The sequence below is a fragment of the Acinonyx jubatus genome, chromosome C2 (genome assembly GCF_027475565.1).
Source record: "Acinonyx jubatus isolate Ajub_Pintada_27869175 chromosome C2, VMU_Ajub_asm_v1.0, whole genome shotgun sequence".
Classification (NCBI taxonomy): domain Eukaryota; kingdom Metazoa; phylum Chordata; class Mammalia; order Carnivora; family Felidae; genus Acinonyx; species Acinonyx jubatus.
The window spans coordinates 91,984,638-92,010,093 of record NC_069384.1 but is presented as its reverse complement, the minus strand read 5'-3'; the positions used below and the strand labels follow the sequence as shown (position 1 = coordinate 92,010,093).

At 36.9% G+C, this 25,456-nt stretch overlaps 1 protein-coding gene across 2 annotated transcripts in view; it reads right to left on the bottom strand.

Moving 5' to 3' along the window:
* Positions 1 to 11,128: 11,128 nt before the first annotated feature.
* Positions 11,129 to 25,456, bottom strand: part of SPATA16 (spermatogenesis associated 16) — a 241,648-nt gene continuing 227,320 nt past the window's right edge. The window contains exons 11-12 of one of the 2 annotated variants that reach the window (XM_015088572.3): positions 11,616 to 11,695; positions 11,129 to 11,517 (exon numbers count right to left, since the gene is read on the bottom strand). In XM_015088572.3, coding sequence (XP_014944058.1) covers positions 11,484 to 11,517; positions 11,616 to 11,695 — 114 coding nt within the window. In that variant the 3' untranslated portion in view covers positions 11,129 to 11,483. The remainder of the gene's footprint in view (positions 11,518 to 11,615; positions 11,696 to 25,456) is intronic. The other variant, XM_015088571.3, reaches the window with a different exon arrangement.

The window sequence follows — 25,456 nt, the reverse complement described above, 5'->3', positions numbered from 1 at the left end:
TTTGCAAGTACAATGTACGAGTGTTTATGCTTATTGTCTCAACACGTCTCAATTTGAAATGCTTTCTATTCAACACCAATAGTCGTATTTTGAAAATGACATCACAACTTGACTATTGATACAAACTTACCAAATGTGCCCTTTTCCTGTTCCTCATGGAGCCCATTTTTCTCTGGAGTGACCATCCTTTCAACTTCATTGCATTTTTGCCTACTGTGAGTCTTTCCGATGGCAGATCCCTTGTTGGCAAGTAATTCATGTTTTCCACTGCTCTGTAGTATCACAATCCCTGTCTTCCAGTCATGTGTGGCTTCTTTCCCTGCAGTGTGCCTTTCTGCATAACCCATGTGGTTTCACTACCCGGGCAGAATTTCTTACTTCCCATGGTCACTGCTGAGCAAGAGCCTAATATTCTTAACAATGGCATCTTTGAGTTGGAGGTCCTGACACTTCCACATTTGGGGAGCACATTTATTTTGTGGCTATTTTGGTTTTTTGCATTTTCTAATTTCAGTCATTTTTGGTTTCTTTCATTTCTAATTTCTATGGAGGGAAAAGTAGTTTTAAGCCTGCCTTTTACCAGGTGGTCTTGTGATTTTAAAGAATCTTCACCCATTAAAATTCTATTTTTATGTAATACCATTTTAATAGAAATGCTCATTTTATGGAGGGAAAATGACTGATAAAAATTTGAATGCTTCTTAGGAGCCTCTTATACCCTTTTTATTGCATTTTGATGTGGCTTAATTCATTAATAAAGGGGGATGAGTTGGAGCTGTGGCATGTTTTATCTCCTATCATTATTCAACAAAAGAGAATATTTTTTCAATAAAAATTTTAGAGCAAATTTCCAATTTTCTGAAAAATACATTTTCAAAAAACAGAATGACCTTGGACTCAATTCAAAAGTGGAATTTTACAGCCACTCTTTCAATTCATTTACTCCCATAACAGTGGCAGGGAGGTAAGATCTATTATTATTATTTCTACTCTGCAGATGGGGCGAGTGACATTCACAGAAACAATGTGTGTTGTCCTTGATCACAGAACGGCAACCTCGTCTCTAGGAACCAGGCTAAAAACCAATTGTGTTAAATTCTAAACTCAATTTCTAAGCACCACCCCCCCCTTCTCTTTCCTTCTCTTTTCTGGTCCCTGGTTTTCCTCTTTTCTAGAAATATTTTTGGAGGAATTCACTCCATCCTGGACACTTTAAAGGACTACCAACTGGCTGCCCTGATTTTATAAGATGGTATCTTGCCCACACCCACCCTTAAATTAGGAATAAAAAGGGATGTTCTTTCTCTAAGAGTTACATAATGGAGAAAAAGAATGTGCACACAATTCATTCTAATATGATGTGACATGACCAGAGTTGTGCGGGGAGTCTGACGAAAGCGCTCTGTAAATGCTGAGAAAAGCATGATTGGCGTCTGTCTGGGGTTGAAGGAGGAAGTGAATGGATGAGTAAGAGACATTTGGGGCTGAGGTTTGAAGGCAGAGTACAGAGAAGGGAGGAGTACAGGGAAGAAGGGGAGCAAGTTAAGGAAGGCAGAGATGGCCAGGGTGTGGCGCCCCCCCCCCCCCATGTCCGCATGTCCACGTGTGGGGTGTTCCTGGGCAGGGATACTTGAGACAAAGGGCAGGCGATTGGGTAGGACAAGTCGTGTGGTGGCAGTGCCTTCCACGTGGCCTGGCCTCTCCTGTAGGAATGGGGAGGTACTGATGGTGTGGAAAGCAGTGCAGACACTGTGGGATCCTGAGAGGTTGCTCTGGTCACAACATGCAAGAGGGATTGGCATGAGGACAAACTGGAGAGTGGGGCCTATCGGGAATAATAACCAAAAGAGGATAAAAAGGCTGAACTAAGATAGTGACCATGGGAGCCAAGGGAGTGGGATGGACATGTTTGAGATTTTGAAATAAAATGAAAAAAAAAAAAATCCCAAACACCTAGTTGTAAAGTATAAAGTGGGAGGCATGTTTCTACTTCACAAAAATCTAGAATTCTGGTAAAACACAAACATAGTTAGCTTAAAATTGTGGTTATTTGGACCATAGCTCATTAAATTCCTCAAATAGTTGGTTTTCCTGTGCTAAACATTTACAGGAAAAGCAAATGACAAGAAATCAAATGGAAAACAATTTTATTTTCAAGCAGGGAATTCTTTTTGTGGTGGGATCATTTCATATCAGTTCAATTTCTTACATCTTCTGTGCCGTGTTCCTGCCCCTTCTCAACCCAAGTTCACACACATACGTGCTGCAGTGGCCCTCCTTCCTTCCTGCCAACCTGGAGGTGCACAGTCACCCTCAGATACAGCACTGCCATAGGGGTCTGAGGACAAGACTGGTCAGCTCCTCGGTCTAGAGCATTAACTCCTTTAGGGCAGGGACTGTTTTCCACTTTCCTAGCTCTCAGAGGGAGGGCACTAAGATTTAAAGTCTTTACTGTGTCACACACTGTCTAGGCAATTAAAATACATGATGGATTTAAGGCTTTCAATACCCATTTGAAGACTATTATCATTGTTTCACAGATTAGGAGACTGAGACCTGGATCACATAATGAGAAAGCCAATGCTTTTTATATTATTTCACATTACTGTCCTAATGTCTATTCTATGTTCTGGCATAGAGTTGGATACTCTCAGTAGATGTTTAATTAGCATTTAAACAAAGGTGGATTTTCTCATCAATAGGTAGCCCTCTGTCATACTTGCTAGTGGATAGGGATTCCCCTGTCCCTGGAGTACATAAATCGTATTGTGTTTCAGCTTTATTCTGGGTTAAATGCAGCATTATGTATTAGTACAGAAATTTTGCTTTAATGCCACTTACGTTTTTATGGGATAATGTGACTCAGGGGACCAACACTGGTTACAAATGTAACCAGTATGTCCTTGACTTCTTCTGTGTTAATTACACATGTGTCATATTTGCAGTAAGATCACAAATCTCAGTGTTCTTTGAGTATCTACCTTCCTGTGAGGAGGAAGTTCAGTCTTTTCCTATATCTTTTTCTCCAAGTATTCCCAGCATCCCCTGTTGTGCAAGATGGGTCCCTTTCTGGTCACCATTTGTCATGAGCCATGGAAAATTGTATGGGTTAGGAAGGCTTCATTAGGGAAATTTTAAGCAAGGTTGAGCAAGATGTGGTGTTCATGACATCCACAGAAAGATGAACTGTGTGCAGAGCACTGTGTTGGGCACACTGAGGGTGAACAGTCTAGGAGCAAGACCTGCTTCTTTCTCACTCTTTCATTGTATAGGGTACATGTGGGGGAGGAAAACATTCCTCTTCTTCCCTTCCAGGTTCTTTGGCTAGTCAAATCATTAAATTAACATAACATTAACAGGAGCAAAACAAATTTAATCTTATACCTACAAAAACCCTACAAAAAGAAGTTACCAAAACAGACAGCTTTTATATCTTTTAGACAAAGAAACAATAAATTTGTGAAGAACTGACAAAACAAGGGGGATCTGGGGTCCATGGTTAACTTTATAGCCAGGGTAGGCAGGCCAAATTCCTGTTTAGCCTTCTTGCTGGGAAGAGGGGAGAGATCTTAGTTCCAGCTGACTCATTGTCCAGGTCAGTGTTTGTCAATAGAAATACAATGTAAACCATATATGTAAGTTTGGGTGTTTTACTAGCTACAGTAAAAAAAAAAAATAGGGAAAAAATGTGAAATGCATTTTAATAATACATTTTCTTTAAATCGCTATATCCAAAATGCCATTACATGCAATCAATATAAAAGTTGTTGTTGAGATATTTTACATTTTTTTAAAATAATAAGTCTTTGAAGTCAGGTGTGTCTTTTAGACTTATAGAATCTCTCCATTTGGACACTAAATTTCCTTTGGAAATACTTGATCTGTATTTAGATTTCATAAAATATACAGTTAAGAGGAGATTTTCATACCCACATTTTTCTGCATATATACTTTGAAGTTTTCTAATACCGAATTAAGTACCAATTTTTAACTTAAATTTAAAACCTTTTAAAAATTAAAGTTTAAATTAAAATTAGTTTTTGGCTGTACTAGGTACATTTTAGGGGCTACATAACTAGTCCTACATAACTATGATAGTCCTACATAACTAGTGGCTACTGTATTGGACACAGAGCAAGCTCCTGGGGCCATTTTTGGGCAATCCCAGGTATGTATAATGTTAATGTTACCTGGAACCCAGCAAGTCTTAAACAAAGTAATATAATAATAAAACAAAAAAGCTATATATCAAGTCCCAAGTCTAGGTTTGAACTCCAGTTTTGCAACTTTCTATCTGTAAGGAAGTTACTTCACCTTCTGGGCCTCAAATTACTTGTCTGTGGAAGGAGAAAATAATATTTCCAGCCTCAGCTTTGTAGTGAGGGCTAAATAGGACAATGCCTAGCTTATAGTGAGTTATCAAGAGACACAAGGTCATATTGTTTCAGAGTTTAAAAATCCTTTCATATTTCATTATTTCATGTGCCCCGTACTGAAATCTCATTATGAAAGGAAAGAATTATTATCTCCCTTTATAAAAGATCTAGAACTTGAACACAGGTCTTCAAAATCTAAGCCCATTTTGTTTTCCATATTATGATTATCATCACCATCAGCTAGCTTGATTAGAGTGGCTCTATGGGAGGTACTGTTCTTAGGGCCATACTTTTAATAGCCACACTAACACCAAATTTCCCTGTCTGGTTTTACAACACAGGTATTCATATCTATAAACTTACTGTACAAGGCTTAGAGAAAAGCTGGATTTGTTATTCGTATCCGGGATCCCTTCCTCCCATTTCTTACTAAATATTTGCCTTTCTACTTCCCTAAACACTTACTTAAAAAGAAAGTTAAAGTCTTGATTATTAATGAATGTTTGTTCTGCACATTGCCTCGGATCGATAGAAGATCACAGCAAAAGAACGTAAGCAATAGTTAATGTTCAAGTTCCCATTAAAGAATACGTGTGAAGAGTGATTTTGAGCGCTAATTATCTCACGTGGTCTGAGTGTTTCTGGTTTCTTTTCCTCAAGGCACAGGCAGAATATGTTTACATTTGTAAATTTTGGGATGCTCTTTGGGTCTGTTTTCTGATTTTCCCTTCTTTTGATGACTTGTCAAAAATAGGAGTCTGCCCCCAGGTGTCATTCCATTCCATTCCATTCCATCCCATCTTGACAATATGCTGCTTGTCAAGGCTGCACAGTAGTCCTTTGTATCCATGTCCTGGAGCCCAGGGCACTGCTGAGTGGATCAGGCAACTTGTGAAATATCTGATTGAACTTGGACTCCAACACACCATCTCAATGTATCCAGCCACTGTAAATTAAAAGCTTTGCTCTGCCGGTGGTCTCTTCAACTTTCAATACATTTTGATTTAAGGGACTTTGGTCTCTGATCATCTCATACTTTAGGAGATGTAAGTGCAGGGAAAGAATGAGACAGAACAATAAGAGAAGACAGTTATGAGGAACACAAACAAAGGAAATAGGGACAGCCCACATATGATATCATGTCGTTATTTACAAAGGCAGATAAAACATCATAATTGGTGCTGTGTAATAGTTACTCGAGTGATCTTCTGGACTGTGTGCTTCAGGGCTGTGTGGTAGAGGTAGTCATAAAAAATTTTATGTCACAAAGAATTCTGCAAATAAAATGCTTCTACAAGCCTCTGTCTATGCAACAACAAGTATCTATGATGTAAGTATCAGAATATAAAATTTTTTCCTTGCAAAGAGGCAAAGAAAAACTGATAGGAATTGGTCTTTCTCTGTAGAGAAATATTAAATAATGAATTGTTGAAGGATTTTTTCTTATTTTCAAGAAACATATACTTATTGTATAATGTTAAGGAAAAGATAATAAAGTCACCCATAACTACTTCCACTAAAGATAACCATTCTTAATATCTTATTGTATTTCCTTCCAGTCTTTTATATGCATATATTTTATAACCCAGTTATAATTATGCTGTATATAGTTTTATATCTTACTTTTTTCTTTTAACATTATAAAATTTTTATGTTATTAGGTTAGGCATTGGCTAGACCATCATAAATCACTTAGTCTATTACCTGTATTGGAAATTTTTCATTGAGTTCATTTTATTTTTCTACTTAAAATAGCCCTGTGATGAATCCCTTTAAATTTTTATCTTTTTTTAAAAAAAATTTCTCCTTAAACATGCATTTTATTATTCCTTCAGTATAGTTTCCTAAAAGTGGAATTATTGGGACAAAGGTTATAAATATCTTTAGAGCTCATGGTACATGTTGACAAATTGCTTTCTAGACAGGTTTTTAATTTATCCAATGTTCTGTTCCATCGGAAGCATATAGTAGCGCTCAGTGCCAGTTATTTTTAAACAAACATACTAGCATGTAGATACCAAGATACAGGTGGTTCTCTTCAGAGGAGTCACCTTGGGAAGCTATACTTATTTAAATGTAGTTGACTTGGTACGTGCCGTTACTTCAGAGATGCCCATGATTTAGATACCCATTTGGGGTCTGAGTAATTTTTGGTTGTTTTCAAAAATTGCGTGATCTGTTCTCAGAGAATAAAGACTTGCTACCCTCGAAGATATACAGAAGTTTGAATTACGAGCAAATAGCCTTTGCTACGTTGCTTTGCCTTGTTCAAGGACCCTGCTCCTGCTGAATGCTGCTGTGACCATCAAAGCAATGCCATAGAAAAGCTAGAAGAGAGGAGGAGGAGAGGGACAATGTGGCGTGTACAGTCCATAGCTCTTCCCCCGCAGTGTCTAAGTAACGGTGGTCACTTGGCTCCATTTGATGCAGAGAACAAATTTAGACCTGAAAGTGGGAGATTAGCATAGTATATTCACAGAAAGGTGATTTTATTAAAGGAAACAATTTGATTTTTCCAAGGAATGTGTTTTAATGTATTTTACTTGATGAGAGAGAGTGAAATAGAGAGAGAGAGAGTTACAAGAGATGGAGAGAAAGCAAATGAGTCAAAATATTAATAATTGGGGAAATCCATGTGAAAAGTATATGAGTTATGTTTTCAATTGTTGCACCTTTCCATAGGTTTGAAAAGTTTTAAACTGAAAAGATGAGGAGAACTAACATCTGAAGAGGAGGAAAAATTAATTTTCATTTACCTTTTTGTGTTCTTGGCTGAGACACCCTGTATAGCAGGAAAGATTAACGGGAGAAAAACAAATTTAATTATGTATGTATGTATGAATATCTTTGAGGAGCCCCTCAAAGATATAGGACACAAAGAAGTGACCAGAGTGGGCAGCTTTTATGTCATTTAGACAAACAATGTTTGTGTAGGATTGGCAAGGCAGAGGGGTTTACGCTTGGGGTAGCAAATGGTAAAAAATTAACTAGGCTTATGTATACAGACTTCTTGGTCCTAGATTCCCTATCTTTGGTGATAAAGATGTCTTCTATCCTCCTGGTACAAGGAGAGTAACTTTCACATGGGAGATTTATTTCCTGCTTTCAGGGGGACAGAGGAAAGTCAGAATGTCCTTCTTGCACTGGCTGTTTCTTAAGTATCTTTATTCAAAATAGTCAATATGCCAGTGTAGCATATTTTAGGGTGACATTCTGAACCCCTTCACATAACCCTTGAACAATACCACAATTCCCTGAAGAATGATTCAGGAATGAGTGAGAATGATCAAGGGTCTGGCATCAAGGCAGATGTGGATCGGAACATACATGATTTTCACGTGATCATGGGTGGTTTCCTTTGGAATTCTTCCTCTGAGTGGGGAACTTCTATACTTGAACTATTTCTTACTGAAGACTACCCAGTGACAACCCCCAAAATACATTTTATGGACAGAATTTGTTACCCTAATGTAGATAAGTTGGGAGGAATCTGTTCAGATATTTTGGAAGACAAGTTGCCCCTAGCATCAGAGATCAGCAGAGCTCTGTTCCCCATCGAGATGCTTCAGCAAATGATGCAGGGGCATGGGAAGTAGTGGAAGACAAAGGAAGCTGAGATTATTGAAGCATGTAGGGCATGGACTAGCTACACAATGAATAATATTTAATTTGGTCTGATCATCAAGTGTATATCTCTTCTCCTGTTTGGCTAATATGTCTTTTTTGTTTTTATTGTTTCACTTAATGTCTTTGGAATGTTACAGAATAAAATCCAAGATCTCTTCAAGAAAATGACAGGGAAATAGCATATATCCTATTATCACTGAACTTTTAATTTCTGGGACTTTTGGTTCATGAACCTCTGCAAAGATGATATTAGGAGATATTAATTTGAACCAAAACTTAAGAGTGGCTACATCATCAGTCCCTGTGTCACATTAACTTTGAGCTGACAAGAAAATATTTTCCAACACGGTAAAGGAGTAATTCTTGGACTTTAATGTGCATAAATCACCCAGGGATCTTCTTAAAAACACAGATTCTGATTCAGTTGACCTGGAGAGGAACTTAAAATTGTGCATTTCTCTGGGGTACCTGGGTGGCTCAGTCAGTTAAAAGAGTCTGACTCTTGATTATAGCTCAGGTCATTAGCTCATCTAACAGTTTTTTAGATTTTTTTTTTCAACGTTTATTTATTTTTGGGACAGAGAGAGACAGAGCATAAACGGGGGAGGGGCAGAGAGAGAGGGAGACACAGAATCGGAAACAGGCTCCAGGCTCTGAGCCATCAGCCCAGAGCCCGATGCGGGGCTCGAACTCACGGGCCGCGAGATCGTGACCTGGCTGAAGTCGGATGCTTAACCGACTGCGCCACCCAAGCGCCCCTATCTCACAGTTTTTTAGATGTAGCCCTGTGTTGGACTGTGCACTGACAGTGAGGAGCCTGCTTGGGATTCTCTCTCTTCTTCTTTCTCTGCCATACCCCCGCTGATGCTCTTTCTCAAAATAAATAAATACACTTTAAAAAATTCTGCATTTCTCATGAACTCCCAGGTGATGCTGATACTGCTGGGCACGGACCACATTTCAAATAGCAAGTAGAGGACAGAACAAGTCTTTGGAGTCAAAAAAGGTGGGGCACCTGGGTGGTTCAGTCAGTTGAGCGTGCGACTTCGGCTCAGGTCATGATCTCACAGTTCGTGGGTTCGAGCCCCGCATCAGGCTCTGTGCTGACCACTTGCTCAGAGCCTGGAGCCTGCTTCAGATTCTGTGTCCCTTTCTCTCTCTGCCCCTCCCCCGCTCACACTTTGTCTCACTCTGTTTCTCAAAAATAAATAACTGTAAAAAAAATTAAAAAAAAAAGCCATTAATCTCTTTGGGTCTTGGTTTCCTCAAGTGTAAGATAGAGAAAATGCATACATGAAATTCTTGTGAAGTTGAAATAAAATAAGCATTTTGAAAGTACTTTGTAAAATGTGCTTTCTCTAATATTAATTTTTTTTTTTACTAATGCCATATTGCTTTATAAATCCTTCCTCTGCAGAAAACTTAAAAACAAAGAAGGGATGGGAAGCCAGGTGAGGTAAATTATGCTGCATTGTTGCTATTCAAGGCTTTTGACACTAATGTGGAAACCATGAACAACATTCATTCCTATGGGCAATGTTGTTGAACCTATTAAGAATTCTAAAGAATTGATACCTTGATACCTTATTGAAAAGCTATTAATATTGATTAATAATTTTTTTTCTGAAAAGAAGTTTCTTTTGGAAGTTTTGGATTTCCATTACATATCATCCTTCCTAAGACTGACTAGATGTCTCTTCTTTCCCATAACCAAGCACCAGCCAAAATAGCCAATGGATATTTAGTATTGGATTGGGGAAAATGGTCAACCAGTGAAGCCATGATCTTGTAATTGAAATTGTATTATTTTCAAATATAATCTTCAGGCACTGTGGAATGAGAGAACTCTAATTTTCAAAAAACAGAGAAAAAGCAACTGATTAGCTATTGAATGCCAATACGCTTTTCGGAAGACAGTTGAGTAAACAAACAGGCAGTACTAAGATTCTATCTCAATGAAAAACAAGCAAACAAACAAACTGTTTCAGGACATAGAAATCCTTTTGGAAAATACAATTTTAACACTAAAGTTAAAATTCAAAGCTAAGAAGCTTCGTTTCCCAGAGATATTGTGAGGATTTCTTTCTTTCTTTCTTTCTTTCTTTCTTTCTTTCTTTCTTTCTTTCTTTCTTTCTTTCTTTCTTTCAATAACGGGAAATTCTCACGATGGAGAGAAGTGATTAGCAGAACAGTAGAGGTGGTAGGATGGGAGGCTAAGCTATTTACCTTAGACCCCCACATTTGGCTAGACTCAACTTCCCAGAGAAAATAATTATTTTCCAGTATTTATTTATGAGAATAGAACTGAGATGCCATGCCAGTGTGAGTTTAAAAACAAAAAGGAGTTTCTTAAACTGTCTTTCACTGCCTACAATCTTGAGGGAAGGTGGTAGCAGTGATGGAGTTCTTTGGGGTGGGGTAGAAAAGAAGGTCAGATAGTCCACAGGAAAACCAAAGTCCCAGTTTACTTCAAAATTTAAAAATATTTATACCTTGCCTAACTACGACTACACAAATCTAACATACACTTGAGATTAAGTTATTAATTGATGCTTTTACAATCTCATTGTATAACGAAAAATTCAGCTCTGGGTATGTTGTTATTCTTTTTCCCTTTTCATGTTGTTTATTATCAATGTACTCTATGATCCTAGTCAGTTTTTCCCATTATTTAAAAAAAATATGTTTTCCTTTTTATTTTACTCTGTATCTGAGTTCTTTCTTACTACCCTGTCTTTAAACCCCCTTTTTGGTGTCAGCAGAGGTCTTAAGTGATGGCTATTGACTCACTACCTTGTCACATATGTGTGTGCGTCACACATTTGAGTCAGGAGTCACACATTTAAGGGGAGGCAATGTGAAGAATCCAGAGGAGAGAATAGAGATTTTAATGAGATAATTCAACTGATAATATCAGCCATACCACATCTGACTTATCTCCATAAGGATTGAGAAAGTATATTATCAGTTTTATAATTTGTAAATTTGCATGCATATTGTTTGTCCGTATCTATATAAGGTATGTGAATAATTCTTGATCATACACATGACTATGAACAAATACTACAAACATACTTGGGTAGAACTAGTAAACCTTAGTAGATTTTGAAAGAACAAAGCAGGTGAAAGAGGCAGCAATGGTTATTTTATAAGCTGTTTACATAAGTCGAATTTGAACAAGAGTCAAGTCAAACTTGTTGAGAACATTTACTGCTGCCAGTCAAGATTAATGAAGTATCGAACACCTCTGTAAAGAAGAGCCAAGGGGAGTCCAACCTCACTTCTTTGGTGATAGGCCTTTGTTACTGGATTGTCAGAGTCAGGTTGGTTGGAGGCCATTGCCCTTTTCTCTGAGACATCTTGATGGTTAGTAGCACCTGCTCCCCAGTGACTAGCTTTGCTGCACAGTTTGAAGCCGCTTCAGTTTTGTTTTTTGCCTTCTAGCGGTTCTCAGTTTTTTAGTTTTTAAGAAACTATCCTCTAATTGGTATAGGAAGTCTTCAATTCGTCCAACCTAGAAGAAATAAGCACAGAGAATGAGATTTGTTGTTTTTTCCCAGGTTTTGTGTAGTTAGGAAAATGGTGAGGTATTTAAAATTAAATGGCACATACAGATCCATGTTGGAACAGAATCGGCGGAGATGGACATGATTGAACGTAAAAGCCTCCTTCTGTTTCCATTTCAGATTCCCCTGTTTTAGGAACATGAAGCAGACATGCAGGAGTTTGCTGTACCACTCAGTCCTATGTACTGGGTATAGAAATGGGGAATATCATCACCCATTATCTTTAATGGTCAGAAAAATCAGGGATTTCAAAAAGAAATAAATGGTGAAAAACTCTACCATTAGCAAAAGGAAGAATGGAAAAACAAATCCACACCCCTCAAAGCCAGAGATTGTAGCATTTGTATGCCTCTGGCCAACTTGGGAGAAAAATGAATATTACACATTGTCTTAGCAAGAACTATTTCTTTTAAATCAAAACAAAATTTTGAGAAAATACATTTTCTTAAAAAATGCCACACCCCAGGGAATAAGATAAAGTAATGATATACAAAACAATAATTCTAAACTATAAGTCTTTCTCCAAAGAAAACTTGTAATTATTCAGTGACGGTTGAATATGTTACACTATTTGTCACTATTTCATTCTGCTAAAGACCTATAGAATAAAACAGTTTACATATATGCTGCATTGGGCTCTCATGAAAGTCTGTAGATGTAATAATTCATACTTAACCTTGACTCCCAGCACCTGCATAGCATATTAGCCTAAAATGACTCACTGAAGAGCCCATTGTCATAAAGTTAGCTCAAAGCTAGAACACTTACTACTCAAGATACATGGGCATATCATCTCCTTAAGATAAAAGCACTTAAACTCTAGTTTTCCAATTTTGAGTTTTACTTTTAAGTCACTTGATTTATCATTTAGGGTGATATCCAAAAGATAATTCAAATTGTCAAAAAGAATAATAAATGGTAGCATTCATTTATATGTTATGCTTAGGACTTATATTACACTAGGTGATGTAAATTGTCCATTGGTTTCCTTAGAAAAATAATATAATTTACTTTTATGAAAACAATTCTTTTTGAAAACTTAAAATTACTTCAGGCAAATTTCTCCAAAAGCACGTTGTTGTTTATGATGTCTGATTGTTGCATCAATCGTCAAAATCATTTGACAGAATATTTTTGGACTGTCATGAAGTCAGTGAATTATTCTATGTATTTCATACATTTATATTATCCAACTTACACCAAAATCATAAATACAAAATTAACACAGAGAACAATCAAAACAAATGTAATGGATGGCACTTTACCATTACTGCAATAGTTGAGTTGATGACTCACTCATGTTTTTGCACTGAAAATGTGTCATTTAAATCAAAGCTCTCTACAATTAGAATGTTTGCAGTTAACCCAAATGCAATTTAAAATTACAATCCTAACGCACAAACTTTCTTCAATGATAAATTGTTTTAAAATATCCATTAGGTGGCTATTGTCTTTTTTGCTTTTTAAAGTGTATTTATTAAAAGCAGGGTTGACTAACTGGGTTGCCTTTCATTAGAAAGGACAAAGAAGAAACATAAAATGTCTGATTGAAACAGAGTGCTGTTAAATTAAACTGGAGGTCTAGAGTATATACCATGTGCATGTCTAACATGCCTATGTGTTTACCTCCTACCTGGTCTGTCTACATGTTATGCTTTCAACTCATTCTCCTAATGATACCAAAATGATCTTTTAAAAATGTAAATCTGGTTATGTTTTTCCCTTGCTGGAAAAACTTAAATGGATTCCCAAGCCCTTAATGTGGCCTACACACTTCTGAGTGATCTGGTTTCACTTGCATCTCTAATTATGTCTTCTATCACTCCATTTGCCTCAGTTGTGTAGTACATCTTTCAGTTATTTGAACACAGCAGTGCAGTGTACTCTGTTCCCTTAAACTTCCTAATGTTATACCATGTGATGGATTACTCCCATTGGAAAATCCTTATGTTTCCTCTGGATTTCAGGTTCAACATCAGTGTGTCAGGAACATTTTCCTGGATAATCCAGACCAGGTTGGGTTTCTCAGTAACATAGTCCCATTGCAGCCCATTAATCTCTTTGCAAATTATATGTGTACACACACACACACACACACACACACACACACACACACACGCATATATATCTTACTTGATTATAATGATTTATTTAGTATCTGTCTTCCTATCTGGGTTTTAAGGATTATAAGGCAGACTAAGCCCACATTGTCCACTATTCCTATCATTTAGAATATGGTGGGCCCTCAATAATCTTCTTTTCTGATAATAGAGAAGACATTCAGAAACTGATCTGTTTTTCCATATTCAAAGTGTTGCCTGGTATGGAGCACATCAGAAGGCTTTATTATCTCTTACAAATTACCTTGAGCGTCTCCAGGCAAGATGATTACAAGGTGTGGTCTCCATACTTGAAACAGAATGAGGTAGAAAGGGCACTGGATAAAGAGAGTTAGTGTTGAATTCTGCTCATGGCTTGTAATCCTTGTGGCTTTATAACCCTAATCTATGACTCTCGAAAAGTCACTTGGCCTTTCTGAGCTTCAGTTTAACTAACCTTTGGTGAAGAAAAGGTTGGCCTGGATAATTTCCAAGGACACTCCAAGCCAAAAAATTCCATGACTTGTACTCACATCAGATCTAGGTTAGTTCAGTCTTATGTGAGTCCTCACATTTTTCAAATCACAGGTTATTCTCTTAGATTATACCATTAGATGAATGACACACTATGCAGTAAAGTAAGTCAATTTTAGCTTCTATACTTTCTGAAGTGTAGGAGAGCTGCAACATGTTTTTAGTGAAGCTGGTTCTTTATTTTCTTTTTTACGTCAAGGAAAGAAAAATGCTGGTTGAAGAGAAAATAGATTCATCTAACTAAGAAGAACAGATTGCAAATGATAGAAATTTCTATAAAGCCCTTAGGGAAATAAAACACAAAGAAATATGTAAGCATGTAAGGAAGGAAATGAGCCAGTTTTTGGAGCAACGGTCTTATTAGACTTCCTTTTAGGTACAGAATCTCCTTGCTTAACTATATCAGATAGTCTACTTGGTCATTCTGGGTCTAATTTTGCCATTTGCAAAATGGGCGGATAACATTTTCTTATATATCTATATGTCAATGCTGACTTGGCTTTACAGGGATATGGACATCAGACCAAATGAGCATGCAAAGAATTTTGGGATGTCCGACGATCACAGGGACTCAAGGTGTCAGTGAGAGGGCAGATTCTCACCTAGCACATGGCTATCAGTGATAATTCACATCAAAGGAAATTATTATCAACTAGTTTCTGAGGACCTTTAAATCTTATACGCAAAAATCTGTCAGCCATGATTTAGTATAGATTCAAGAAGTTCAGAATGAAGATGCCAGTGCAACTGTAAGCGAGAAGACAGCTTGAGAAGTATAGGAGATCTTAAAATTCTAACAGTATAAAAGCAAATAATACCAATGAGAGAGAAATGTGGAGGTAGCCAAACAGACCAATTTAAATTATAAGAAAATTTTTAGTCAGCTCAGATTTCAAAGGGAGCACATTTGTTCTTTCATGCAAATATTTATTGAACATTTACTATACACTTGGCACTATAACAGGGTGATAAGCAAAAATATCAAGATATTTGCTTATGAGGAACTCATATTCATGGAGGAGAGAATTAATGAAGAAATGATTGCAATAGAGCATAACTGTTTATGTAAGAATTATGTACAAAAAGTTCTATTAGCAAAAATGTCAGAACAGTGAATTCTTTTTTTTTTTTTTTTTTTTTTAGAGCAATGAATTCTATTTGAAGGGATATGGATGTGCATTGGTGGATATAGGAGCTGGCTCTTTGCCAGGACAAGAAGTACGTTTCAAGCTGAGGAAAGGGCATCCATAAGAACAAGGTTGTGAAAGTACATGGGCTATTTGACAATGATAAGTTTCTTACAGCATAGATGTGGGCACCCGGGAACTGGGAGTAGAGATACAGATAGCAGGAAATACTGATTGGAGTCAGCTTGTAAAAAGTTGAAAAATATTTAGCCATGTGGTTAGAAAGTAAATCTGGTAACACTACAGGGAGTGAATGCAGCCAGGGAAACTAAAGGAAGGTGAATTAATTAAGGGACCAGTGTAATAGGATATGGAGAATACTATGAGGGCCTGAAGAAAGAACTTAAGGAACATTTAGGAAGTAAACTCTATAGACTTGATGAAAAATTCTGTGTTGGGACAAGAGGCAGGCAAAATTAGGAATGACTGCACAGTTTCTAACTTGAGATAATGATATTTTAATGAGATATGAAATATAATTAGATGAACAGTTTTAGGGAAAAGAAATGAGTTTGACTAGTGACAAATATAAGAAATAGAAAAACAGTTCACATAATCAGAAATTAACAAAAAAATAGATCTATAATAATAATCTAGTACTAGGCTAAAAGCCAGAATGAAACACAACTCCAAATTAAAAGAAAAACCAACAACCTCTATTCCTCAGTCCACCATGTGAAAAGCATTCCAGTAGTTATAAAGTGCTAAGAAAACAAGAATGATACTTTCAGTTATTCAGAGTAAAAAGGTGATTATTGCAGAGATACGGTATTAGATTGAAGTCAGATATATCTTGTTTGGAATTCCAGCTCCAGCATTTTCATGTGTGAATTTGTGCAATTTTATCTAACTTCTTAAAACCTAAGTTTCCTTTTCTATCAATTGTTTCACAGGATCTTAGTAGGGTTAAATTAAACAATTTATGTGAATTATTTGCATAGGTCTGAATTACTATTATTTAACAGTAGTATTAATACTTGAATCTGGAAGTGTATGCTTGGTAAATAGAAAAAATGTAACTAAATGAAAAAAATACAAAAGTGAAATAAAATAAAAATATAAACAACTTTAATAGACACTATGTTTTTGGCCTCTACTCTGTGAGGGATGCTGCCTCAGTAACTGTGCTAATTGTAGTTGCCATACATTAAAGTCTTGTGATTAGGTCTCAAAATTCAGTGATATAAAAGTCAGAATTAGGAAGGGGCAGAAAAGGGAAAGGAAAGATAAGTTTCTGATAGCTCATATTAGCTCATTGTAAATAAACAGTATTTTCTGGTGGCCTCCCTAAATACTAATCTGATTATAGACAATAATGTGTCTGTCTCATGGAAGCAACCTAAGTGTTCACTGATGGGATGAATGAGAAAAGAAAATGTCTTACATACACATACACACACACACACACACACACACAAACACACACACATTCACACACACAGAATATTATTCATCCATAAAAAAGAAATCTTGTCATTTGCAAAAAAATGAATGGAACTTGAAGTCATTATGTTAAATGAAATAAGTCAGAGAAAGACAACTGAGCTCATAGATACAGAGAACAGACTGGTGGTTGTCAGAAGTTGGGGGTCGATGGGGGGCACCTGGGTGGCTCAGTCGGTTAAGCGTCAGACTCTCGGTTTGGGCTCAGGTCATGATCTCACTGTTTCATGAGTTCGAGCCCCATGTTGGGCTCTGCTTTGACAGTGCAGAGCTTGCTTGGGATTCTCTCTTTTTCCCTCTATCTCTGCCCCTCCCCTGCTGTCTCTGTCTCTCTCATGTGGTCTCTGTCTCTCTCAAAATAAATAAATAAACTTAAGAAAATAATAAAGAAGTTGGGGGTGGGAGGTCAGCAAAATAGATGAAGGTTGTCAAAAGGTACAAACTTCTAGTTATAAAAAAATAAGTCATGGGGATGTAATGTACAGCATGGTGACTATAGCTAACGGTATTGTACTGTATGTTTGAGAGTTGATAAGAGATTGGATCTTAGAACTTCTCATAACAAGAACAAAACTTGTAACTATGCTTGGTAATGGATGTTAACTATACTTACTGTGGTGATCATTTCACAATATATATGAATATCATTATGTTGTACATCTGAAACTAATATAATGCTATATGTTAATTATATCTCAATAAAAATATGAAAAAATTCCCTTTCAAGTAAAATGTGTCTGTTTCAAAGGAGACAAATGCTTTTATCCCTTCTCTTCTCAGGTCATATCATATCTGGGCTATCATGTGTGGTTGTGGGTATGTCAAGGGGCTCACTCCAAACTGTATGAAGAAAAGTTGAAGGATCTAGAGGTCTCTAATATGAAGAAGGGAATCATAACAGGAGTCTGTGGTGTCCAAGTATATCAAGGTTGTTATGTGGAATGAGTAACAGATTTGTTTGTGTTAGCTCATACAGTGGAAAGAGTGCTATCTGGATTTAGATGGTAAGTTTGATTCTCGAGTCTTCTGGTCATGTGACTAAGTCAGAGACTAAGTTAAGAGAGACTGGGGTGATAATTCTATAAGGCAACGTACACTAAAAATTACCAGCAAACCACCAGAAGCTAGAGAAGCATGGAACTGATTCTTCCTCATGGCTCTCAGAAGGAACCAACCCCATGACACTTTGATCTTAGAATTTCCAGCCTCTAGAACTGCGAGAACTTACATTTTCTCACCTCTAGTATAAATAATAAATTTATGGGGTGCCTGGGTGGCTCAGTCGGTTAAGTGTCTGACTGGCTCAGGTCATTATCTCACAGTTCATGAGTTGTGTGACTGTTCACTTCAAGCTCTGTGCTGACAGTTCAGAGCCTGGAGCCTGCTTTGGATTCTGTCTCTCCCTCTCTCTCTGCCCCTCCCCTGCTTGCACTCTGTCTCTCTCAAAAATAAACATTAAAAAATTTAAAAATAATAAATTTATAATGATAATAGTCCACTTGACAGGGTTTTTGTGTAGATTAAATGGTTTGATGTTTGTGAAAAGCTCTTCATAAATGGCTAAGCCACCCATGAAGATTATAATAGCAGTACATTGTATAGTGACTGGTGACATAGTAGATTCTCAATAAATATTTGCTGAATCAATGAATAACTAAATGAGTCTTCAAACGGGTGAAAAATTATAGCATGTAAGTAGTAGATATTACTGTTTTTTTCACAACTGTCTAAAAATGAAAGGGACTTTAGGGTGAGGTATGGCAACCCCCATCACAGAGACTGGAAATCACACATTAGATGACTCTTTTGGAGAGCATGAAGTATTTGTGAGTCATGTGTGAACTAGGGGTTGAATTCAATAAATTTTTTAAATCCATTCCAACATTAAAGGACTGATTCTATGATGTTTAGTTTGGCCTGGATTCATTCTACAGAAATGTGCTCCATGGAAGGAGAACACAGTGCAACTTGCCTGTACCACATGGAGAAGCACTACGGAAATGAGAGGGAACCAACAACTTCTATTGTTGTGGTTTTATATATACTGAAAAGTACTGAAGTGGTTAATATAAACACCCATAGATACTGGGATTCTTGAGCCTCCCCTATGTCCCATTTATAAAATTATCATACCTAAAAGGCCAGTATTTTCTTCTCTAGATGTATCAAAATTGTATGTTGTATACAAAGGGCCCCTATTATGGATTAGCTTAATAGCAGAAGGTAGTTCACAGCACACTCATTTCCTTTTCATCTCATAACTGCACAAGATTATGCACTGGGGCACTAAAATATTTCTTTTCAGTTAATGATTTTATATTTTTTCAGCATATCAAAACTTACAACTTTCTGCTGGATTTCAGGATAAAATGCAACATTTTTACAGATAAAAATAATACGGTTTCCCACATATAACCATTCATAATCACTTTAAATATAGGCATGCTGAAAGGTACTTGCATATTTACTCCAATAATCTTTTACTTTAAATTGGTTTGTATCAAACCACAAGAGACTCTTAATGATAGAGAACAAACTGTGGTTGTTGGAGGGAGGTGGGTGGGAGATGGACTAGATGGGTGATGGGTACTAAGGAGGGCACTTGTGATGAGCATTGGGTGTGGTAAATACGTGATGATTACTGAATTCTAGTCCTGAACCCAATATTTCACTGTATGTTAACTAACTAAAATTTAAATTAAAAACAGGGGAAAATAAATTGGTTTGCAATTTATATGTAGGTGGAAAGTATGAGGATGCTCTTGGGTCAGGTGACACTGTTCATTTAAAAGCTTTCATGTGAAAGAGGATGGCTATTAACCCTCCACCACTGTGTGATGCTGACTGTGCCTTCATTTGCACATAGATCCAACTTACTTTCATGTGGTAATTGAAGGCATGTAAGCCACATTACTGCCTTCCATTTATTGTGTGAGTTCTGGCCATGAGGCCAAAGGCACTGCTGAGGAAGAAACTGAATTTTAGGGCAATAGATAGAAATGGGGCAAACTAAGGAAAGAAATGACAAGAAGCTCAACATGAACCAAGTTGGTGAGAGATGGTAACAATAGGGGACTATATGGCAGTGGCCTAATAAGGCTTTGAAAGGGGAGTCATTCAGATATGGTAGAGGGGAGGGAGGGTCACTTTGAAGATTTGGGTGGCCTTTTTCCTTGTAAAGTCATTTAAAATCAAACACTACTGGACTGAGTTGATTTGTATTCTTTCAAAATTCATATTTTGGTCTTTTTTTTTTTAAGTTTATTTATTTACTTTGAGAGTTAGAGAGCACAAGTGAGGGAGGGACAGAGAGAGAGGGAGAGAGAGAGAGAGAGAGAATCCCAAGCAGGTTCCGCACTGCCAGCATGGAGCCCAATGCAGAGCTCGAACGCATGAAATGAACTGTGAGATCATGACTTGAGCTGAAATCAAGAGTCCCACGCTTAACCGACTGAGTCACCCAGGTGTCCCCAAATTCATATGTTGGTCTTAATCCTCAGTACTTCAGAATGTGACCTTATTTACAGAGGTAGTCAAGTTAAAATAAAGTCATTAGGGTGCGCCCTAATCCAAAATGATTGATGTTCTTATAAAAAAGGGAAATTTGGATGGGTGCACAGGGAGAGTGCCAGGTGAAGACAAAGGCAGAGAGACTGGAGTGATAATTCTATAAGGCAAGGTACACTAAAAATTACCAGCAAACCACCAGAAGCTAGAGAAGCATGGAAGTGATTCTTCCTCACGGCTCTCAGAAGGAACCAACCCCATGACACTTTGATCTTAGAATTTCCAGCCTCTAGAACTGCGAGATCATCAATTTCTGTTGTTTAAACCACTTGGTTTGTGGTACTTTGTTACAGTAGCCCTAGCAAACGAATACAACAGCTAAGCCGTTAAAGTGAAAGGAAACTCACTTAAGTTCTAATTTTCCCCTCAAACATGACAGATGCTTTCTAAAATTCACTTTTCCTGCTGGTTGAAGCTCCCTACTAAGCCTACCCATGTTTAGGGTGTACCTTGGGAACAAAGGTGGCTTCTTTCCAATAATGGCAGAGGGAGGAAGTTAACCTCAAACATGAAAGCATGGGTAAATTCCACTGAGAAGACTTGAATTGGGACTTTCTATGGGATTTCATGTAGTCTGGATCACGGAGAGGGGATTAGGTATGTTTATAGGGGTTTGTTTGCATATGTTCATGCCTTAGGAATTGGGTGCTCAAAGGATTTTTTAGTAAAGCTTTTAAAGATAATTATTAAGAAGGAAAAATGTAGATGAAATAAGAATCACATTCTTCAGGAATAAATATCATGTTTATATGACTATGATGGTAGTTACAGAATGAGAATGTGTTTCTGGAGATTAGCAGTATGGGCCAAAATCCTCTCAGCAAAACCGACATTTCACTCCACCACAGTGGATTTGATAACATTAATTTCTTTGCTCTGTTCCATTTAGTTTCCAGACCAAATGCTTTTAAATATTTATCATCCAAAATAGTTTGAATTTTAATTCTTATTAGAATGACAATTGTTTTCAAACAGGCTTGAAATTAATTTCTAAAATAAACTTAGTTTCTGAAACAGAGTTTTTTTCTGTTATTCATAATATATCAGTTTCCTTTAGCTTTTGGCCTGCATTCAAGCGGACAAACAATTCCCATATTCTTCCTTTTTCACTTAGTTAACTTGTTATATTATTTAGTATTTTAGTCATAAAAGTACAACGTGAAGATATGAGGCATCTACCCCTGAGAAGTTACAAAAAGTACAAAAATACTTCCTGCTAAACTGTATTACCACTCTTGATTGAAAATTCTCTTAACGATAATACTTTTTGTTATGCTTAGTGTAAAGAACAATTACAAAACCTTGCTATCCCTTTGTCCAGGAAACCACGTATCATGGTTTTTAAAAAAAATTTTTGGGGGCACCTGGGTGCCTCAGGTAAGGTCCGACTTCGGCTCCTGTCGTGATCTCACAGTTCATGGGTCAGAGCCTGACATTGGGCTCTGCTCAGAGCCTGGAGCCTGCTTCAGATTCTGTGTCTCCTTCTCTCTCTCTGCCCCTCCCCAACTCGTGCTCTGTCTTTCTCTCAAAAACAAATAAACGTTAAATTTTTTTAAAATTATTTTTCAACATTTAATGGTATAATTTATCTGAGGGTTTAAATACATATTTTTAAACTTTTTGAGACAAGTGTGGATTCACGTGCGTTAGTGGGAAGCAATACAAGAAGAATCTGTGTACTCTATTTAATTCGCCTCAATGGTCATATCCTGCAAAACTGTAGAATACCACAGCCAGAATATTGACATTGATACAGTCAAGATACAGAACAGCTCCATTACCACAGAGATCTCACATGTTGCCCTTTCATAGCTACAGCTATTTTCTCCAGTTTCCACATCTCTTATGCCTTGGCAACCACTAATCTGTTGTCCATTTCTACAATTTGTTATTTTAAGAAGGTTATATACATACAGTACAAACATATAGTACATAATTCTACACGTCTCTGGAGATTTATTCAGGTTGTTGGATCCATAGTTTGTCCCTTTTCATTGTTGCATTATTCCATGTACCACAGTTTAATGATTCACTTTTTGAAAGGTATCTAGATTTCTCGGGCACAAATGGCCAGGAGTACAATTATTAGGTCATATGGTAGATGCATATTTAGTTTTCTTTTTTTTTTTCAATATATGAAGTTTATTGTCAAAATTGGTTTCCATACAACACCCAGTGCTCATCCCAAAAGGTGCCCTCCTCAATACCCATCACCCACCCTCCCCTCCCTCCCACCCCCCATCAACCCTCAGTTTGTTCTCAGTTTTTAAGAGTCTCTTATGCTTTGGCTCTCTCCCACTCTAACCTCTTTTTTTTTTTTCTTCCCCTCCCCCATGGGTTTCTGTTAAGTTTCTCAGGATCCACATAAGAGTGAAACCATATGGTATCTGTCTTTCTCTGTATGGCTTATTTCACTTAGCATCACACTCTCCAGTTCCATCCACGTTGCTACAAAGGGCCATATTTCGTTCTTCTCATTGCCTTGTAGTACTCCATTGTGTATATAAACCACAATGTCTTTATCCATTCATCAGTGGATGGACATTTAGGCTCTTTCCATAATTTGGCTATTGTTGAGAGTGCTGCTATAAACATTGGGGTACAAGTGCCCCTATGCATCAGTACTCCTGTATCCCTTGGGTAAATTCCTAGCAGTGCTATTGCTGGGTCATAGGGTAGGTCTATTTTTAATTTTTTGAGGAACCTCCACACTGTTTTCCAGAGTGGCTGCACCAATTTTTAGTTTTCTAATGAAACTGTCATATTGTTTTCCACAATGGCTGTGCCATCTTATATTCCTACTAGCAACATGTGAATGTATGCAATGTGTCAGTGGTCCTCACCAGCATTTAGTGTTGTCACTATTTTTTATTTTAGCTATTTTGATAGATGTGCAGTGGTTTATCTCATTGTGGTTTTACTTTGCATTTCCCTAGTGGCTAATGATGTTCAATGTCTTTTAAAGTGTGTTTACTTGCCGTTCTTTCTAGTGAAATGTCTGTTCATATCTTTTGTCCATTGTCAAATTGGTTTAACTGCTTGGATTGTTTACTGCTGAATTTTGAGATGTGTGTGTGTGTGTGTGTGTGTGTGTGTGTGTGTGTGTGTGTGTTTTGTTGTTGTTGTTTTGTTTTTTAGAGAGAGAGAGTGTGAGAGGGGGAAAGGGTCAGAGGGAAGGAGAGAGAATCTTAAGCAGGCTCCACATTCAATGTGGCACCTGATGCAAGACTTGATCCCATGACTCTGGGATCATGACCTGAGCTGAAATCAAGAGTCAGGCACTCAACTGAGCCACCCAGGTGCCCTGAGAGTTCTTTATATAATCTAAATACTGGTCCTTTGTTGAACATGTGTCCACAAATATTTTTCTCTTGCCCTGTAACTGGTCTTTTCATCCTTTGCAAAAGAATCTTTCATAAAGCAAAATTTTGTAGTCTAATTTGCCAATTAGACTTTTATGGATCATGCTTTTTGTATCAAATCTAAAAGCTCTTTGCAAATACTAAGATCCCAGAGATTTTCTTCTATTTTTTTTTCTAAAAGTTTTATAGTTTTATATTTTACAGTTTTAGTCAACTTTTGAATAAAGTGTGATACTTAAGTCAGGATTTTTTTTTTTTTTTTTTTTTTTTTTTTTTTTTTTTTTTTTGCGCCTATGTATGTACAAATGCTCCAGCCTCATTTGGTGAAGAGGCTATCTTTCCTTCATTAAATTTCTTTTGCTTCTTTATATTTATGTGGATTTATTTCTGAATTTTCTGTTTTGTTTCATTGAGCTACGTGTCTATTTCTTCATCAATACCACAAAGTCTTGATTACTAATAGCTAACAAAGTCTTGAACTTAAGTAGACTGATTCCTCCCACTTCATTCTTTTTCTAAAGTGTTTTAGCTATTCTGTGTTCTTTGTCTTTCCATATAAATGTTAGAATAGTCTTGTCTTCATCTATGGAAAATCTTGCTGGAATTTTAATAGGAGTTGCCTTAAGCCTCTATATCAATTTTGAGTAAGTGATGTCTATACTATGCTGAGTCTTATAATTTATGGACACAGTATGTCTCACCATTTATTTAGATCTTTGATTTCTTTCCTTAATGCTTTGTAGTTTTGGGCATACATGTGCTATACATGTTTTGTTAGATTCATACCAAAGCATTTCACTTTTTTTTTGAGCAATTATAAATGTTATTATAAGTTTCAGTGACCTTGATCACAACTAGCATATAGTTATATAATTGAGTTTTGCACATTTATCTTACATCTTGCAACCTTGCTGAACTCACTGATCCTCCTCCTCCTCCTCCTCCTCCTCCTCCTCCTCTTCCTCTTTCTCCTCCTCATCATTTTGTAGATTCGTTGGGATTTTCTTGTAGACAATCATGCCATCTGCAAAAAGGGAAGTTCTATTTCTTCTTTTCTGAACTCTATGCCTTTTATTTCCTTTTCTTGTCTTTCAGTGGTGGACAGAATTTCCAGCACAATGTTGAATAAGAGTGGTGAGAGGTGACTTCCTTGCCTTGTTTCTGATCTTAAGGGGGAATGCCTTTAGTCTTTGACTATTAAGTATAATGTTAGCTGTAGGATTTTTTAGACGCTCTTTAACAGTGTGAGGAGTTTTGCCTCTATTTCTACTCTTCTGAGTGTTTTTTTTTTTTATATCATGAATAGGTGTTAAATTTTGTTGACTGCTTTTTATCAATTGATGTGATCGTGTAATTTTTTTCTTTTGTATACTGTTAATATGGAAGATTAAATTGAATTTCAAACATTCAGACTTGCATCTCTGGAATAAACTCCACTTGGTCATGGACTATAATTCTTGCATGTTGCTGAATTCTATTTGCTAATGTTTTAAGGATTCTTTGCATCTATATTCATAAAAGATACTGATTTGCATTTTTTTTTCCATTTTTGTCTTATTTGTTATCAGGATAATACTAGTTTTATCATGTGAATTGGGGAGGGTTTCTTCCCCTTGCATTCTTTGAAAGAGATCATACAGAATTTACATCAAACCAGCTGGGATTGGAGATTTCTTTTTGGAGTTTTAAATTATG